Genomic DNA, 19,905 nt, shown 5'->3' on the forward strand with positions numbered 1-19,905 from the left:
GCCCCATGTTGGGCTCTGTGCTGACAGCTCAGAGCCTGAAGCCTGCTTTGGATTCTGTGCCTCCCTCTTTCTCTGCCCCTCTCCTCAAAAATAAATAAACCTTTAAAAAAAAACCCACAAAGTGGGGCACCTGGGTGGCTCAGTCGGTTGAGCGTCCAACTTCGGCTCAGGTCATGATCTCACAGCTCGTGAGTTCGAGCCCCACGTCAGGCTCTGTGCTGACAGCTCGGAGCCTGGAGACTGCTTCATATTCTGTGTCTCTCTCTCTCTCTGCCCCTCCCCCACTCATGCTCTATCTCTCTCTCTCTCTTTCTCTCAAAAATAAATATTCCAAATAATAATAATACATCTTTAAAAAAAAAACCCACAAAGTTGGGGCTGCCACCTGAGGAGTGGGGGTTGTTGCTGGGCATGTGCCAACCAGCCATCTTAGGTTGGGTCCTGCCACAAGCGGAGTCTGAAACAAGGAGTTGAGGTCAAGTCGTTTACTGGAAAGGAGCATCTATATACAGGGGACAAGAAAGTAAGGCAGGGGTGGAGGGAAACTGATTCAGGACATGTGGGTGAATGGGCTTCTTTGCGGGCAGCTGGGGCTCAGACCCCCCAGGGGGAGTGTAGAACACCTCAGAGTTATCCCAATGGAGGGGAGAAGGAGCTGGGGTATTTATGTACCAGGTCCTATCCATCCTGATCAAGGGTGGCCCCCAGGAGCATCAACTCCCCAGTGCTCCCAACCTGCCGGGTGTGTGGACCGAGCACAATCCTATACCACAGGATCCCCCAAGGCAGAGTCATATGTGCTCGGCATGAGAAGCATGGGGATGTAGGCATGAACCAGAACAGTGAGGGTCAGGGAAACTGGGGGATCAACACCCATGGTGGCTTCCACGACAGCAGTTACGGGTCACCGACTCAGCGCTTGGCGGATGGGAGGGGTGGGCAGCTGGGATTCAGCTTCTTTGTGGAGGAGGCAGCTTCAGGAGACTCTCAGTCCCAGACCTGAGGCTGGGACTCTGGTGCAACAGTTAGGACCAGCCACCTGCAGCACTGGCACTTTAGGTACTCCAGGACTTGTCCAAGCTCCAGGGTGTTCGTCACCGAGCTACAGGAAGGCCTGCTCTGAGCCCCCGTGTTTACTGACAAGAAATGGTTTTTAGAAAATTATAAAGTGCTTGTTTTCAGAGACCTCAGGGAGAGGGAAAGCTAGGAGATGAACCCATTCTTCAGCTCCTTGGGGAAAACAAACTAAGCAGGGCAAGTGGAGATAACGAGGCAAGAAAAGAGCAAGTAGGGTTCTGGGGGGCTGGGGGCAACTAGCCCAACTACACCCCAAAGAGTCCATTGTAAGCAGTCCCACATTCCACATGGCGAGCCCAGCTTGAGGTTGAGGCGAGGCTGCCAGGAAATAGTGTTTTCTTGGTTCCTGCCTCCCTCCTTGACCTCCCCTCCTCCATTGGCCCTCTGTAGTCCCCTTTGGTCCGCCTCCTTGAACAGGCTAAGTCCATTCCTGCCCCAGGGCCTTTGCACTTAAATGCTCCTTCCTCAGCTCTGTACATGACTGGCCCACCTTGTCATTCAGATCACATGTCACCGCATTCATGGGGTCTTTGCTTGACCATTCAATCCGAAGTAGACCCATGGCCACTCTTACATGTCGTCCTGTTGGTTCCTTTCCTAGTATTGTCAGACTAATTTTCTCTTAGTTATCTGCTTGCTTGTGCATGTCCTTCCTCCCCATGCCAAAATGTCATGTCTGTGAGAGCAGAACCACGTCTGATTTTTCTCTGCTGTCTCCCCAGTGCCCAGAACCATGCATGGCACAGAACAGACCCCCAGTCCATTTTTGATGGTGGACTGAATGTAATATAAAAATAACATTTCTTTCCAAAGTGATACCCTGCCTTTGAAAATAAGAATATGAACTGAACATATAGTCCACACAGTAAAAAGACTTCACGGGGAAGAGATAAAGTCTTCAGTGGCTGTGATGTTGAATATAACATACACTGATCCAAATTCCTAGTACATTCCGGGCTCTAGCTAATGGTTTCCATCATTCTCTCTTAAGCTTTTAAATTATAAATATTTCAAAAGTGTGCAATGGAGTGGGCCCTTCCATTCATCTTTTAGAAAGAACAACAAAAGCATATTTCTTTCTTGAAGTCAAAACCTCAAATGAATTCAGAACAAGATTTTTTTTACCACTCTGAATAGGAAAGGTGACTATTAAGTACTCTTTCTATTATTCATAACAAAGAAATAATAGAATGTAATTTACGACGCCATCAATTTTGTCTAATAACGTGTCACTGTCTTACGGAATACTTTTGTTTAGGCAGATGTAATAATCCTTTTAAGCATATTTCTTCAGTGCCCATATGAGCATCTACATAGGGTAGGAGCAGTTTCTCAATTGCTAGAAGTAAAAAAAAAAAATTCTTTTGGACCGGTAGTAGAAAAACAGATGCCTAGAGGCAACACAGAAATTTTGTGAAGAATCTAGTTTGAAGTGGGGCGCCTGGGTGGCTCAGTCAGTTAAGCGTCCAACTTCAGCTCAAGTCATGATCTCACACTTCATGAATTCGAGCCCTGGGTGGGGCTCTGTGCTGACAGCTCAGAGCCTGGAGCCTACTTCAGATTCTGGGTCTCCCTCCCTCTCTGCCCCTTCCCCATTCACGCTCTCTCTCTCTCTCTCTCAAAAATAAGTAAACATTAAAACATTTTTTAAAAATTCTAGTTTGAAGGAATTTGTTTCCTGGGACGTGACACAGTATCTATATGTACACGTGCGTGTGTATGTGTGCAAGAGGGGCATGCAGATACACGTATATGACGATAATTGAGGTCACTGATAAACGTGAAAAATCTCCCCCCAGCAGCACAGCACGCTGTCTGGCACACGGTATATGCTCATGAGTGCTTGTTGGACTAATCAGTTAACTAAATCCCACACAAGGGACTACGCAGTGACATTTGACTTTTCTTTTTGAACCTGACCTAGGATTGCAATTTCTCAGTGAGAACATTTTCAGTACTCAGACAAAAGGACACGGGACATAAGCTGTGGCAGAAGGCCTGGGTGCCCCAGTTAGATCCTCATGACCCATGTATTTCCATGCCCGATGTCCAAATGCCTGCAGCTATATTTCTGCACCTGAGGGTTTCTTGCCCCTGAAGTCAGTGCCCTGGGAGCAGCCCTCCCCACTGGCGGACAGGAGGAGATACTTCAGCTCCCTCCTCACTCAGGCAGGATAACTCTGGGGCATGGGTTCTACTCCATCTCCCAGAATCCCTTGGGGCGACTGAGCTCCAAGTGCCCGCAGTACTAACTGATCTGGTAGCAGACCTCTTATTGGCTGCCTTGCCGTCCCGGGCTCCCTCTTGCACCCCACTTCTGGCACTTCCTGGGATCACACCCCCAAAGAAACTACACTCAAATCCCTGCTTCAGGATCAACTTCTCAGCGAACCCAAACTAAGACAGACAGCTTTCATCATGCACCTCTAACAAAACACTCCTCCATATGAACAGGTGTTTGTGCTTGAGATGCAATAAAAAGGCACCAATGCATCCACTAGCATGTTTCTGTGTGAGGCCCAGACACTCCCTGACTCTCTAATGAGTCTCTCCATGACCGGTGATGAAGGGCATGTCTCTTTCCTTAAAGGAGCAGGGTTTGATGGCCCCTGAACAGGGCATCCCTGTCCTGAGCATGGCTGACCCACCTACACTCCCAAGGCCCCTGTTAATTAGACAAAGGGTGTGCAAGCAAAGAAAACTTTTTAATTAAGGCTTCATTGGCAACGTCAGAAGGGCCAACTATGGTCTAATCCAAACAAGGAACCTTCACTCTTTTGTCATCTGTTCTAAAATATCAAGGCACTTCCCCTACAGTGGCCCCAAAGACGTTGTTTCCCACTGACCCCGGGCATTTTAAGAGCTCTTCTCTCCCGATTTCTTCTTGTTTGCCTTTGTCTTCCCAATCATGGTCTCCACGATGACAGCCGTTTCTTCATACGTCTGGATGCTCTCCGTGGAAAACTTCTCAATGGATTCCATCACTTCCACCTTCTCATATGCCAAAGTCCTGGGCGGACTTCTCTCCTGTGCATCACTGCTCCTAGCCGTATGCCCCCCAGATCCACCCTGACCGCCCCCAGGCCTTTGCGACTGGGGTGTAGATGGTCCCTCTGGACCAGGTGTGATCACGGGACAGGGCTCCTTGGACGACGACTCCTCCTCCTCCTCCTCCTCCTCCTCCTCCTTTTCCTTCTCTTCCTTCTGGTCATCATGTTTCTCCCCAGGCCCTTTCGGTTCTTCGGCACTAATCTCATTCTTCTTGTCGGCAGTATCCTGGTTAGGTGCCTTTCCGCCTTCCTTCTCCTGAAGGTCCCCCTGTCCATTCTCCACAGGGGGCCCGGGTGGCTCAGGAGAGGGCTCCACAGTGCTGTCGCGATGTACAGAGTCATCCTCAATGGAAATAACCACTCCGCCTTTGGCTGGGATGGAGAAGGAACAGAACCCAGGGTCCACATAACTGGCATCCCCAGAAACCAGTACGTACCGCCCTTTGGTGTAGAGGTCAGCCGGAGGTTCGGGTTCTTTGGGGCTTTTCACTTTGTCTTTGACCTTCTTGAACAGTTTCCCAAAGGCTTTGCTTATCTGCCCTCCATCTGGCACGTCTTCTGGAGCCCCTTCTGGGGTTGGGAGACTTGCTTCTTTGGCTCCTAATTCAAGCTTAGACTCACCTTCTTCTTTGGGTACCACCTGCACCAGCTTTGTGTCTTCTGGACCTTTCAGTGGTATGTCTTCCAGACTCTCATCAGCTTTGTCTTTAGCTATAATCTCCTTTTTCCTTGGAATGTTCTTGGGGAGACCTTTTTGTCTTGGTTTTGCTGCTGTTATATCCTGCACAGCCCTAGTGAGATCTAAAAAAAAGGGGGGGAGGGGGCAGGGGCATAAGTCAAGTTTGTCAATGGAAGAGGAAGAAAATGTGTTTGTGGGAAAATATGCTATTTTGGAGACCAAGGCCTAGCGCAGGGGTAGAGTTTACCATACATGGGGCAAAAAGAACAGAGAAAGATGCCTGGATCTGACCAGCAGCATTCATGGCCCACATTAAGGTCCCAGCTCTGCCACCAGCTGTGTGAATCTGGGCAAGTCGCTTGACCCCTCTGGGCTTGCAGAGAGGAGGGAAGGTACTGCCTGTTCTGACAGTTCTCACAGTTCCCACCCCACTGGCTGCGACTTACTGAGACATTCTACTGCAGTAACACTCGGAGTCCCTACCCCAGCCCCTGCTGAGCTCATGGTGAATACTTGGCTCTACCGGCTAGTCGATGGAACTCATTCTACAGAGTTATCCTCGCAGAGCGGACTGGGCCTCCAGTGTGTTCTGAATGGCCTCAGGCAGGGGACTCAATCTCCCGTGCTCCACACGCATCCCAAGCTAAATAGATACAAATGCCCCTTCAGTAGCATCCCTTTCCTCCTGGGCCAAAGAGGAAGCAAGGTACTAAATTCAGAAATGATGGGAATCCCCTGATCCCAAGGCTGTCTTCTAAAAGGAAAAACTGAACGGTTAAGAAAACACACACAATCTCGCCTTGCCTCGTCTATGAGGCTTTTCAACTCCACTCGCAAGCAGATTTCATCTCAGAGGTCTTATCCATGCCCTCCCGCCATGAACCAGAGGACTGACAGACAAAACGAAGGCACCTAGCACGGGTTGACTCAGACAGCTGAGTGACCAGGGAATGGCAGAAATGAGCCATGAAGCCATAAGGGAGGAAGGGATGTGCAAAGGGACTTGTCTATGGTAGCCTGCTGGGGGAAGGGGGGGCTTACAGGAACTGCTGCAGAATTTCAGGGCCCGGTACAAGAGGGAAAGGCCCTGTTCAAAATCATGAAGTATTTCAAGACAGTGGGGTGCCTGGGTGGCTCAGTCAATTGAGCCCCCGACTCTTGATTTTAGCTCAGGTCATGATCTTGTGGTTTGCGAGTTCAAGCCCCACGTTGGGCTCTGCACTAACAGTGTGGAGCCTGCCTGGGGTTCTCTCTCTCCCTCTCTCATTGCCATTCTCCCACGTGTGTGCATCCCCTCTCTCTCTCTATCTCTCCCCCCACCCTCAAAATAAAAAAAAATTTTTTTTTAATACAGAAAAAACAAAAAGAATTTCAAGACAGTGACAGCAGAGCACTACACCAAGTGTGGGGACCCTTGTGTGCACACGGCCCCGTGTTGTGGCTGCATGCTCCCAGAGCCAGTCCCAGTCCCTGGGACTGCTGCCCCCTTCCAACACGTTCAGGCTCCGAAACCCCATTTCCACAAATCTCTCTGAGCTCTCTGAGGGACGTGGATTTGAAAGCACTATAGGCAACACCCTCTTCTTTTCTCCTACAACACTGTGTTTGTTCAGCACTAGGGAGATTTAGCTGTGAGGTAACATCTCTCAGCTGCATGAAACCATCCCCAAAGGACCAAACGTGAAAGACGGAAGACATGGTTGCCAACCAAGCTGGTTGTGCTCGGTTTTGCATGGAAGAGAAGTGAGCGATAATTGAGCGTTGACTCTGCCCCAGACACCGCATTAAGCACTTTTGCACGGCATTGCTCATTTCCTTTGCTAAGGTGAATATTGAATTATATTTCCCCCCAATTTAATGCTTCAAGTTCAAGGATGACATTCCCAAGGTGGCCTATCCCCCAGTCTGATTTTTCTCCTTGTAAACATTCTGGCTCAGTCACTCAGCACCTGTGGGAGTGAATCAGAGAGAGAAGACCTCATATAAAAGCATTTAATTTCCAAATGGATCAGAAGGAAGCATAAATGTTAAGTTCAAGAAGAAAGCTGTTTGATTTATTCCCCCCACTTTTCCATGATAGAAAACAGCAGAAGCCAGGGTTAGGAAGCATTACCTTTCCCACCAAGCCGAGAGCTGAGAAAGGTTCCATGGCTTGGGGTGAACAGGGTGACAGGAGTTTCAATGAAGGCAGAGCTCAGCCTGGAGAAAGAACCAGAAAGAGGATGATCGCCATCTTGAATTCATCAAACCAAACAGATGGTGGGGGATTAAGAGTGACTCTTTAATGTGACCAAAAATGAGGAAAGCTTTCTCTAAATCACACTATTCATGAAACATATACACACTTATACACTAGATGAGGATGTGAAGGGTTTCTTTGAGCTCGAGTCATACCCTGTGAAACACACAGGAGAGTTATAAAATGGGGGTCGCTTGTAATCTAAAAAATGGCACTTCTCTGTTGAACAGAGTTTTTGTTTTTGCTTTTTTTAATAAAAAAGTAGTGAGCTCAGGTGGAAGTATTTACAGCAACCAGGATATGGTATCCCCAACTCTTTTTTAAAACATAATATGCATTATATATAAGTAGAGAAAAAACTGACTACGCAATTGAGACAAAACGTAGACAAGTGGTGAGTCTGAGAAAAGAGTGTTCAGGAGTTCCTTGTTCTATGCTTACAACATTTCTACCAACTTGAAATTACAACAAAATTCGAAGTTCTAAGCAAACCAGCAAAAAGGCAACCCAATGACCTTTTTATGAAGTCTTGCCTCCAAAACAAAAATCTCCACACAGTCACTTAAATGCCAGTTCAAGACATATTTTCACGCGTGCATAAAGCGTTCACTGTGACCCACATATAATGTAGGATTACGCAACAATCCACTGACCATAACTAGAGAAAGAAAAAGAAAATCTTGCTTTCTCTGCTAAAACATTGGAGCACTCACGGCCAAGACAGAGCACCCATGGGGACATTTACGTCCCCAGAGGCCTGTGGGGCCAAAAGCAACCTTCTCCACGGGGTCTTTTGCGACCATCCTACTTAAAATTTCACAAGACAAGGAAAGAACTGCTCCTGGTGGGGCAATTCTGGGTGCTTCTCTTTTAATGCAGTCTAAACCCCCAAATCAGCAAAACTTAATCAAAGAACCGCAACTTAATAAAGTGACAGTCCTTCTATGAGGTAACTTCTATGAGTCTCCAATCTGCTCTCTGAATGACATCCATGGATATGGCCAGGGACATGGACACAGATATAGATGATGTAGGTGTAGATATAAATAATGCAGATGCACACATGGAGAGATGCACATGTACATGATATAGGTGTGCACGGACATGACGTAGGTGCAGACACGCTTGATGTAGGTACAGGTGTAAGTGTGCACACACATGAAGATGACATAGACCTAGATGACGTAGGTGTAGATGTGGATGGAGGTGATGTAGATGGAGGTGTGGACGGTATACACGTAGATGGTGTAGACGTAAGTGTAGGGGTAGGCGGAGATGATGTAGATGTAGGGATAGGTGTAGGGGTAGATGTTACAGGTGTCAGTGTAAACGTAATGCTGTCGGTGCAGGTACAGATTATATGACACAGAAGCAGACGACACAGGTAATGTGGCATACATGTACAGGTGGATGGTGTGGCTGTGGATGCAGATGTAAGTGTAGGTGTCAGTACACCCAGATGACAGAGTCATGATGGAGACCGTAGGTGTCGGTGTAGACAATGCAGAGATAGAGACAGGGGAAGAGGAAGAGGAAGAGAGAGAGAGAGATAGGGATGGGGATGCGGATAGGGATAGGGGATAGGGAGAAAAACAGGGATAGGGATAATGTCATGGGTAAGGATAGGGATAGGTGACAAGGACAGGAGATAAGGAGAGGGCATAGGATAGGGGATAGGGACAGGGGATAGGGACAGGGGTAGGGGATGGGGATAGAGGTAATTTCTCAGCTATCCTGAAGTTAATGGAGCTTAACTCACGGCTCCACCATGAACAAGACGAGCCAGTGCATTGACAGCCACATTACTGACATGACCAGGTGACAAAAGCAATGACAGTAGCAGCAGTAATAACACCAACACCTCCAAGCGCTTGTCGAGTGCCAGGCACTGCATTAGGCACCTCACCTGCAGCATCTCATTAAATACTCCCGGTCATCCCACCTGCTAAGACATCTATGTCCCCAGAGGCCTGTGGGGCCCAAAGCAACCTTCTCCATGGGGTCTTTTGCGACCACCCTACTTAAAATTTCAAACATTCCCACCATCGCCCCATTGCCGCTCCCCTCTCCCCCATCAAAATTCACTCCCTGGTACTTGTCATCTGTTACAAAGCCATCCATCAGCTGCCTCCCCAACTAGCGTTCCAGCTCCACCAGGCCACGGGGTTGTGATTCCTCCCCCGCCATGCCCCTACCACCTGGAACCGTGCCTGGCACACAGAAAGCACCCAAGGAGGACCTGTGAACTAAGCCAGGGCCAGGACGGAGAGAGACTCGCAGCCTCTGGGCCGTGCCCGTCTGTGACCACACCTGTTGCCTTCGTTCTCAATGATCCGGTGGTACCGCTCCAGCTCGTTCTTCAGGGTCTGCTGGGCGACCACCAGCTGCCGGCAGTCATAGGAAGACCTCTCCAGGCTCCTCTCAGTCTCCTCAATCTCCTTCCGCAGGCTTTCGATCTGCTCGTTATAGAGCTGAATCTCGTCATCGTAACACTCGTGGGCATCTTTAATAGCCTGTTCCAGGGCCGCCGTCTGTGGGCAAAGACACAGCCGTAAGGAAACCCACCCCACCTGTCCCCAAGACACAGACGTCTCCGGATGACAAACCCCGAAAATAAAAAGAAGACCCCTGTCTGTGGAATAAAATGTACAATTCAAATAAACTGTATCACTCACATTCTGAGTTAGCATAAACCTGGCTAAAAGATAAATAGAACTGCCCTGGGGCGCCTGGGTGGCTCAGTCGGTTGAGCGTCCAACTTCAGCTCAGGTCCTAAGCTCAGTTTTGTGAGTTCAAGTCCCACCTCGGGCTCTGTGCTGACGGCTCCGATCCTGGAGCCTGCTTCAGATTCTGTCTCCCTCTGTCTCTGCCCCTCCCCCACTCGCACTCTGTATGTATCTCTCTCAAAAATAAAGATTAAAAAAAATTTAAGATAAATAGAAAAAAGCACACATACTAAATAGACAAGATGCTATTTTCACTGAAATGATTAAGTTGGGGCGGGTGCATACTGACACAGCACAAGTCCAAATTGAGGTAGGAAAACAGAAATATGACAGAATATAAGGTGGCCTTATAGTCATTTTAAGAGCTCCCAACAATGTGCAAAGAGCAACTTGTGTATTTATTTACAAGCTTAGTATGTGTGCAGTCGTGACTTTTACGATCGCATTTTCCCAAGTAGAAAAGAATTCACCGTGCCTTATCAGTCCTCAAAACAAAATGAAACAAACCAAACCAAAAAGCCACTTGTACCTAGAACATCCCAAAATTCACTGCACATTTGAACCACTGGAGGACGCTGTTCAGCTGCAGATCCCGACTCAGCAAGTCTGGGGGAGGCCAGAGGCTCTACAATTCTAACCAGTGCCCACATGACGTTACTGGCCCTGTCTCTGGTCCACACAGTGAGTCGTGGGGGGGCTGGACAGGTATCTGAATTCAACTTCATGTATGTTTGCCACCAGGTATCTCACATGCAGCTGAATGTGCATATTGGACAAATCTAGAGAATGATTATTCCTAGGAGGACACCTGATTCCTCACTTTTTTTTTTTTAAGTTTATTTATTTGGGGGGGAGGGTGCAGAGAGAGAAGGAGATAGAATCCCAAGCAGGCTCCGCACTATCAGCATGAAGCCCAATGCAGGGCTTGAACCCACAAACCGTGAGAAAAATCAAGAGTTAGACACTTAACCCACTGAGCCACCCAGGTGCCCTTGATTCCTCACTTTACATACAGATGTCGCTTTAGAATAGTGAAGTTCCCTAAGTGATGACATTTGAAAACAGCTTACAAAGGTTTTCAGCAATGTATCTACTGCATCAGGAAGGAAGGAAAGAAAAAAGGAAGGAAGAAGAGGAGAGGAGAGGAGAGGAGAGGAGAGGAGAGGAGAGGAGAGGAGAGGAGAAGAAAGGAAAGGAAAGGAAAGGAAAGGAAAGGAAAGGAAAGGAAAGGAAAGAGAGAAGGAGAGAAGGAGGGAAGGAGAGAAGCAGAGAGGGAAGGAGGAAAAGAAGGGGTACATATACTCAACACTTGGGAAGTCATCTGTCAGCCTATGTCATCCCCCTTGTCTGATACCTGTACCATCTCACTCATAGAGGAGTCCCAGCAGCAGTGTGACTCCACTCTCCTGACCAGACCTACAGAACCAGGGCTGGGCCTGATTCCGACAGGCCTATCACATGCTTCCTCCCTGTGAAATTTGGAAAGGAATCTCAGAAACAGCAGAGAGTGGGTGGCAGATTCATATAACCTTGGGGCCGCCATTTTGGAGTGGCCATCTTTCATAACGTGCATGGAGAAACTGACAAAGGCAATTCTCCCGAGGGGCAGAGAAATGAAGCCTAAGGGCAAAGGCGAACAGAGATGAGAGAGAAGAAAGAGGGAGTAAGCAGCTGCCTCAGATCCAAGTTCCTGGTTCCTGCCCCACACCCTGCTCTCAAATCTCATAAACGACCTTTTTATATCTTGCTCCTCTGGGGGAAAAAAGAGTATCTTCTCAGTAGAGAAACCCGGCAGACGCCACTTTAACCAAGTGATCCAAGTTACATCACCGGCAGGAAGACATGCCCACATGACACTCCCCTGATGAGACGCACTGAGGACACATCACTCCTGTGGATTCCAGCCACAAATGCATAGCCTCAGCCTAATCCTGAAAAAACATCGAGGAGCCCAAAAGGAGGGACATTCCACAGAATAATTCCATCAAGGTCATCAAAGACAGAGAAAGGCAGGGACTATGCCAGATTGGGGAGACTAAGGAGACACAACACCTAAATTGCAAGTAGGATCCAGGACCGGAAAAAAATGTTGGTGGGGTATTTGTGAAGTGTTTGTCAAGTCTATTACCAGGATGGTATTGTCGTTAATTTCCCGACATGGCTCTGTGGTAGTGAAGGTGCTAACATTTGGGGAAGCTGGGTGAAGAGTCTGTGAGAAACCTGTGTGCTATTTTTGTAGCGTTTGAGAAGTCTAAAATTATTTCAAAAGAAAATCACAGCGCACCCTTTCCTGCTTAAGCTACTGTGATCGAGTTTCTGTTCCTCGTTAAAAAAAAAAAAAAAAAGATTTTAAATTCAGTTACCTGTCATGTCAAATACCAAGGCATACCACTAATTCCTGGTGCGGCCACATTTTCTTACCTACGCCAGGGTTCATACACTCTAGGAAATGCTTCCAGGAAATAAGGAATTTAAAAGACCCCCTTTGAAGCTTGAATCTCAGAGACAAGAAGCCATCCAGGAGTGGAAGAACCCTGAAGTCAGACGTTCTTTTCTACGGAGCAGTCCCAAGAACAAGCCTGGGGGACCTTGGCCACGCTGGGGCCCCGGCAGCACAGCTCGGAGCCTGGAGCCTGCTCCAGATTCTGTGTCTGTCTCCCTCTCTCTCTGCCCCTCCCCTGCAAGTACACTCTCTCTCTCTCTCTCTCTCAAAAATAAACATTAAAAAAAATGTTTGAGGTGGGTTAACGGCCTCACATTCTATAAAAGCAGCCCTCATCTTTTAGAGGTACAGTTGAAATACTGCCAGATGAGATGGTCTGGTGTCAGGGATTGCTTCACAATCACATGGGGGTATGTGGAGTGCAGGTGATGAAGGAGGGACCATGTGTTGGAGGATGGGGGTACGGGCGCTCATGAGACTGTCCTCTCTCACTTTTGTATATGTTTGAAGTGTTCCAGAACAGAGTAAACATAAGCAAAGATTATGAGTGAAGCGAATCGACTGCCCCCTTTGGGTATGGGTTTCCCGGCCCGGGGTGGGGACAATGGTCTGTGCTGGCAACTTCTCACTGGGAACAAGTCATGAGCCTCACAGCAACCATATGGGCAGGGGCTGCTACTGCACCCACTTTACAGATGAGGAAACTGAGGCACACAGGCACAAAGTGACTTGCCAATAAGTACAGGATTCAGAGCCACCTGTGCAGGGTCTGAGACACTTCCTGAAACCATGGGCCTCCCTGTGTCAGCCTCCTCCCAGCTGCAGGTGAGCAGTACACGTGCGTGCACACACACACACACACACACACACACACACACACGTGCACTCACTCCAGGCCCTTGGAAAACCCCCTATTCCCACACATCAACAGGCAAGCAACACCAGCATGTTCTCACTGAAGACCTGGGGGGGAGACTGAGGGTGATCCACGCACAGACCCCTCCGTCCCTGAGCACCTTCACTTAGCCAACTTCTAAATGGTAAACGGGATGGCAAAGCGTTGTCACGAACCAGGAAATCAGAAACTAGAAAAATGTCACCTGTAACCTTTGAACCTTACAGGGCAAGCATGATGTTTTGTGTATCTCACGAGCTGGTGGTTTGCTGTTGGGGGTGGGTGCGTGGGTGGGTGATGGCTGTCCTCTGATGGAATTTGCGGGAGGGATGCCTGCCCTGGGAGGTATCAGAAGAGGGGTGTTCAAGAAAAATAATAAGAGCCCCACTTTCAGTGCCTTAAAGGGGGCTAAAGAGACATCTCTGATGTGAACCACCTTGGCACCAGCTTGGCTGCCTGAGAATGAGATGCGGACGCTCCTCCTTAGAGCCCACAGCCCAGTGTGGGGAGGTGGCTCGGTCACAGAGACATGCCCAGGGCATCACAAAGTACAGGCAGGCCCTCAGGTGCTGGAAGATGTCAGAGAAGGCCAGTCCTGGGTACTGAAGAAGAGAAGGTGCTTCCAGAAAGAGGAGACGTGATGAGCCAAGGGGCAGGTGCCAGAAACCACAGGAGGGTGAGGAGAAGAAGAGAGAGCATCTCACTCCCAGCCCAGGGCTTCTTGGGAGGGGAGTAGCTGCATGGAGACTGGAGAGCGAGGCAGGTGGAAGGTGTGGGCCGTGCTGCAACCCGAACTTCATCCTGAGCAAGAGTGACTGCTGTTTCTCCTTGGACCATTTAGGTCGTCTGTGAGCCGCTGCAGGCAGGAGCTACCTCATGCTCTGATCGGTATTTGCTGAACCTCACATGGAACTTGACAGTCGCGGATGAACGAAGGAGTCAGCGTTCAAGCACAGCTGTGGGGCTTGCTTTTGCACAGCATGGGTCAATGGGACCCTGGCAGTGCCTCACAGTGAGCCCCATCTGGACGGGTGACCTCCTGCTTTGGTCCTCTTAGGCCCCCAGATTCCTTTGGGTCCAAGGTCTTTTTAAAAAAGGAAACAGGTTCCTTTTTCTCCACATCCTCACAAACACTTGTTGTTTCCTGTGTTTTTGATTTTAGCCATTCTGATACGTGTAAGGTGATACCTCATCGTGGTTTTGACTTGCATTTCCCTGCTGATGAGTGATATGGAGCATCTCTTCATGGGTCTGTTGGTCATCTGTATGTCTTCTTTGGAGAAGTGTCCCTTCAGGTCCTCTGCCCATGTTTAATTGGGTTAGTTGTTTTTTGGTGTTGAGTTGTGTAAGTTCTTTATATATTTTGGATATTGACCCATTATTGGATATGTCATTTGCAAGTATCTCCTCCCATTCAGTAGATGAATGGATGGAGAAGATGTATGTGGTATATACATATACAATGGAATACCATTCAGGCCATAAAAAAAAAAAGAGGTCATGCCATTTGCAACAACATGGATGCACTAAAGGGTATAATGTTAAGTGAAATAAATCAGAGAAAAACAAATACCATATGATTTCACTCATATGTGGAATTTAAGGAACAAAGTAAGTGGACAAACAAAGAAAAAAACAGACAAAGAAAACAGAGTCTTAAATACAGAGAACAACCTGGTGGTCACCAGAGCGGATGGGGCAGAGGGGAAGGTGAAACAGATAAAGGGGATTAAAAGTACACTCATCTTAATGAGCACTGACACGTAGAATTGTTGAATCACTACATTGTACTCGTGAAATTAACATAACACTGTATACTAATTTACTTCAATTAAAAAAAAAAGAAAAACAATTTAAGAAGGAAATGGAAGAAATCAAGTGTCCTTCACGGATTACATGCTGTCTTCCCAAAATCTACCACTAGATGGTGCTAGACAACTTTAATGAGAAATGATACTCGGGAGGTTCACTCTTTCCAAGTAATACATGACTCTTTCCATGTCCCTGCCTCAGAAACTCTCAGTGAAATGTAATTTAGGGAGCCAGAAGTACCTGTCCCTTTTCTTCCACCTCTAGGAAGCGCCATCCCAGTGACCTCATGCATGGACTATGTTTGGCTTCAAAGAAGGGGCTGCCAGCTCTGAGGGTGCTGTTTCTTCCATCCTTTGGACTAGTGTTTTGTTTGTTTTTTAATGTTTATTTATTTTTGAGGAGACAGAGCATGAGAGGGGAGGGGCAGAGAAAGAGGGAAAGAGACAGACAGAATCTGAAGCAGGCTCTAGGCTCTGAGCTGTCAGCACAGAGTTCGTGGGCTTGAAGCCACGAACTGTGAGATCATGTCCTGAGCTGAAGTTGGACACTTAACCGACTAAGCCACCCAAGTACCCCTGGATGCGGGTTCTTAAACTTGAGCCTTCAAAACCACCTGGAGGGCTTGTTAAAACAGAGATTGCTGGGCCCCACCCCAAAGTTCCTGACTCAGTAGGTCTGGGCCAGGCCTGTGAATGTGCATTTCTGACAAGTTCCCAGGTGATGCTGATGTTGCTGGTTTAGGGACCTCACCCTGAGGACCACGCTATGGAGGGCTCTGGAAGCATCAGCAGCTCCAACCACAGGCAGAACCATATGCCTTGGTTGTGCCAGGTTGGAGCCCTCAGGCTACAAGGAGTTCTCCTTGCCCCACCCCCCTCCCCTGTCCCTAGTCAGCATTGGCACTACTGAGGGGCTAAGCCACCAAATCTCCCTTAGAGCACTCAGCTTAGCTACTCTACTGGGCAGTCACTAAAACCTTTCAAAATCAAAAAGCCAGCCATGAACGATTCCTGAATAGGATGTGAAAGCCCCAAGCCAGGAACTAAGGTAGGCCAGATGTAGAACATTCTGACCCAACCTAGGGCCCACCCCTACACCAGTGTTCTCAAAGTGTGATTCCTAGACCAGAAGCATCATCAGCTGGAAGTCTAGAAATGCAAATTCTTGGGCCACATCCCAGAACGAGTCAGAAACTCTTGGGTGGGCCCAGCCACATCTGTGTTTTAATTAGTGCTAATTAGGCAGACTTTGGTCCCCATGACCTTTGCCCCTTAGCTTTCCGCCCATGAATATGTTAGGTTACATGGCAAAGGGACTTTGCAGATGTGATTAAGGCTCTTAACCAGTGGACTTAAAAAAAATAGGGAGATTATTATAGACTATTCCTGATCACATGAGCCCTTAAAAGCACAAGTCACAGAGATTAGATGCCTGAGAAAGATTCCATGCACTGTTGCTGGATTTGAGGATGGCCATAAGCCAAGGCATGTGTGCGGCTTCTAGAATAATTCCTGGCCAACAGCCAGCAAGAAATAGGGTCCTCAATCCCACCTGCACACAGAATTGAGTTCTGCCAACAACTTGATTGAGACTGGAAGATTCTCCACCAAGAGCCTTCAGATAAGGAGGCCGGCCGACAACTTTGTATCAGCCTTGTGAGACCCAGAGCAGAAAAACCAACCAAGCCCACCCAGCCTTCTAACTTATGGAAGTGCGAGACAAGGGACTACTGTTTCAAGCCCTTTCATGTTTAGTAATTCCTTACAGCAGCGAGAGAAAACACAACTTGTGTTGCATTAGACACACTGCTAGTTGTATTTAATATAAGCACATGTATTATTATATAGAAAATGATTTGGTAGGGGCGCCTGGGTGGCGCAGTCGGTTAAGCGTCCGACTTCAGCCAGGTCACGATCTCGCGTCCGTGAGTTCGAGCCCCGCGTCAGGCTCTGGGCTGACGGCTCGGAGCCTGGAGCCTGTTTCCGATTCTGTGTCTCCCTCTCTCTCTGCCCCTCCCCCGTTCATGCTCTGTCTCTCTCTGTCCCAAAAATAAATAAACGTTGAAAAAAAAAAAAAGAAAATGATTTGGTAATATTTTGATAACTGGTTCAATATAATTGGTTTTCTTTTAATTATATGTTCTTTATTTTTATTATACGCCTTTAACATTTTTCTGAGAAGTGGACCACGGACTTTGCCAGACTGCTGGGGGGTGGGGCAGGGCACAGAAAAAGTGAAGATCCCCGATTTAGAGAGACAACAATGTCAGAGCAAGACCTATAAGCCTTCCTGCAGCAACTATGGGAGGGGACACGTGGCCAAGCAGACAGATTTATTTCACGTCCTCAGAAACTAGGTTGATCCTTCATGAAATGTCTTACTTTTACATTCAATAAATACATATATGTACATAGAGACAGAAACCTTTTTGCCCCGGAACAGGAATTTACCACATCAGCTGGGCTCTTTCATTTTCTCAGTACCTAGGGCAGGGTTTTCAACTTTGTCACCACGCCCACTTGAAGAGCCACATTTAACACCACAAACCATACACATCATACAAACGTGTGTGTGCATGTGTGTGTGTGCATTTGAGCAAATATATATATTTAAATATGCAAACATATGTATTTAAAACACAGGTTTCACAAAGCAAATCCCACTGTTACATGCCATGTACTCTGTTATTTCTTATTCTATCTTAGTCTCATGTTGTCAATTTCTTCTTTATTAATGCCACTCAATTCTGCTGAAGTCATTTTACAACCCATAAATACATTGTAAACAGTGGTTTGGAAAACACCAGTCTCTAGGACCAGTGGGCTTGCATCCACTTCTCCAATCTCTCATTCACACACGTGCACGCCTACATACACACGTATATACATAAACACGTGCACACGTACGTTCATACAAAGTCGTACATATATACACATATATGAATATAGACATATACATAGTACACAACATGCACACACATATACACATACACACATGTATATCTACACACATAAACACATATACATACATGTATGTGCACACACACACATTCACTCACTCTCACTCCATTCTTCCAGGGCCTCAGAGGAAGCCACAAATTACCAAGTCACCAAAATGGTGCATCTGGTCCCCAACCCATGGTTTGTCATGAAAGGATGAGTTTTAAGGGCAGTACTTGATTTCTCAAGCTGTGATTTTTACCTCGGGAGATAATCACCAGACCCTGGTTTGCTTTCAGTGGCCCCTGAGAGTTGCTGCATAGTGACAGTGTGTGGTGGGGCAGAAATGAAGATTCTGGAACTCAATGGTCCCCTCATAAAACTCCGGGCAGATCTGGAGGGCACTGAATACCTACAAAAGTACCAGATCTGTGTGGCGTTAACTTTTTTTGATTTTGCAGACATTGGATAGAGACAGAGTAACATATAACATAAATGTTCCAGGTTTCCTAAATAGTCCAAAACTTTTTCTTCTCTTGTCCCTTCATGTGTACTTGTCAAACCAAATGTCCATTTATTTTTCGATTTTGGAATGTAGTTGCACAGTATATGAAGGTTTAGTATTCTAACCCAATGTCTCCCATTACAACGGGATAGTAATGAGAGAAAGCAAACTGGAAGGAATCAGGGGTGTGAACCACGAAGCTCACTAACCAAGAAGGAAGGCCACAGAAACAGGAGAGCATTCTTCTGGTGACTTTAGTTTTCAGATTAAGCTTTGCCAAAAAAAAGGGGGGGAGGGGCAGAAATGGGAGCTTTATACAAATGAATCCTGAGGGGAGGCAAACACTGACACGACCACCCTTTCCCACGCCTGTAATCAAATTCCAAAGGGGAGATTTTAGGTCATGAAAAGAGAAACAGGAAGCATAGATTGGGAGGATAGAAATCCCAATATGTGTCCATCTCTTCTTATTTTTAAGGATAAGGTTAAAGCAGGCAAAACGGACCAATAGTGCAGGAGTCAGGATAGCCTTACCCTTGGTGGGGAGTGGTGGTGACTCAAAGTGGGCACAAGGGGAACCCCTGAGGGGCCTGGGAATAGCATGAACCATGGTTCCCGTTTGCCCAGGACTTGGCCAGTCCAGGCATTGGAAGTCCTGCATCCTGGGAAATCCTCACTTAAAGCAGGATAGCTGGTCACGCTACTCAGGATGGCCTGTTTCTGGCTCTGAGCACTGGATACACAGGCATGTGACACTCGTGAGAATTCCCTCAGATGGATACTTGTACACTTTTCTGCATGCACGTGACACCTGAATAAAATGTGTTGTAGAACTCTATTGACGTGTGTGGTGTGAATGCCCAATGGCGAGCAGTGGACATGAGAGTGTGACACCCTACCTGGGCCTGCAGCTCGGCTCTCTGTGCCTGCAGGAGGGAAACTACCTCCCGGCCCTCCTCCAGCTGGCTCTGCAGGACAGCAGCTTCTCGTTCCGTCAGGAGCTTCTCCTGCACAAAGAAAGCCAGACTCAGCACTCCCATGCACTTGATGTGTGAGGAAATCCAGAGGGAAAAGGGTATCCCTCCCACCCCACCCAAATTCATCTGCTCAGTCCCTGACCCCCAATGCAATGGTGTTAGGAATTAGAGCCTTGAGAAGGTGATTAGATCTAGATGAGGTCATGAGGATGGGGCCCTCATGGTGGGATTAGTGTCCTTATAGGAAAAGGAAGAGACACCAGAGTGCTCTCTCTTTCCAAGATGCACCAAGGAAAGACCATGTGAGGACACAGCAAGAAGGCAGCTGTCTACAAACCAGGAAGCAGGCCCTCATCAAGAACTGAATCTGGGAGCACCTGGGTGGCTCAGTTGGTTGAATGTCTGATTCTTGATTTTAGCTCAGGTCGTGATCTCATGGTTCGTGAGTTCGAGCCCGGAGGCAGGCTCTGAGCTAACTGTGTGGAGCCTGCTTGGGATCTGTTTCTCTCTCCCTGCCCCTCCCCTGCTCTCTCTGTCTCTCTCCCAAAATACAAATAAAGTTA

The 19,905-nt window shown here is 47.6% G+C and overlaps 1 protein-coding gene across 3 annotated transcripts in view; it reads right to left on the minus strand.

Annotated features, from left to right (window-relative positions):
- Positions 1 to 3,763: 3,763 nt before the first annotated feature.
- The window catches only part of BFSP1 (beaded filament structural protein 1), a 71,213-nt gene continuing 55,071 nt past the window's right edge, over positions 3,764 to 19,905 (minus strand). For all 3 annotated transcript variants that reach the window (XM_019826862.3, XM_023251485.2, XM_023251487.2), the window contains 4 exons: positions 19,265 to 19,372; positions 9,356 to 9,576; positions 6,920 to 7,005; positions 3,764 to 4,928 (listed from right to left, as the gene is read on the minus strand). In XM_019826862.3, coding sequence (XP_019682421.2) covers positions 3,934 to 4,928; positions 6,920 to 7,005; positions 9,356 to 9,576; positions 19,265 to 19,372 — 1,410 coding nt within the window. In that variant the 3' untranslated portion in view covers positions 3,764 to 3,933. The remainder of the gene's footprint in view (positions 4,929 to 6,919; positions 7,006 to 9,355; positions 9,577 to 19,264; positions 19,373 to 19,905) is intronic.

This window comes from Felis catus, chromosome A3 (assembly GCF_018350175.1).
Source record: "Felis catus isolate Fca126 chromosome A3, F.catus_Fca126_mat1.0, whole genome shotgun sequence".
Lineage (NCBI taxonomy): Eukaryota > Metazoa > Chordata > Mammalia > Carnivora > Felidae > Felis > Felis catus.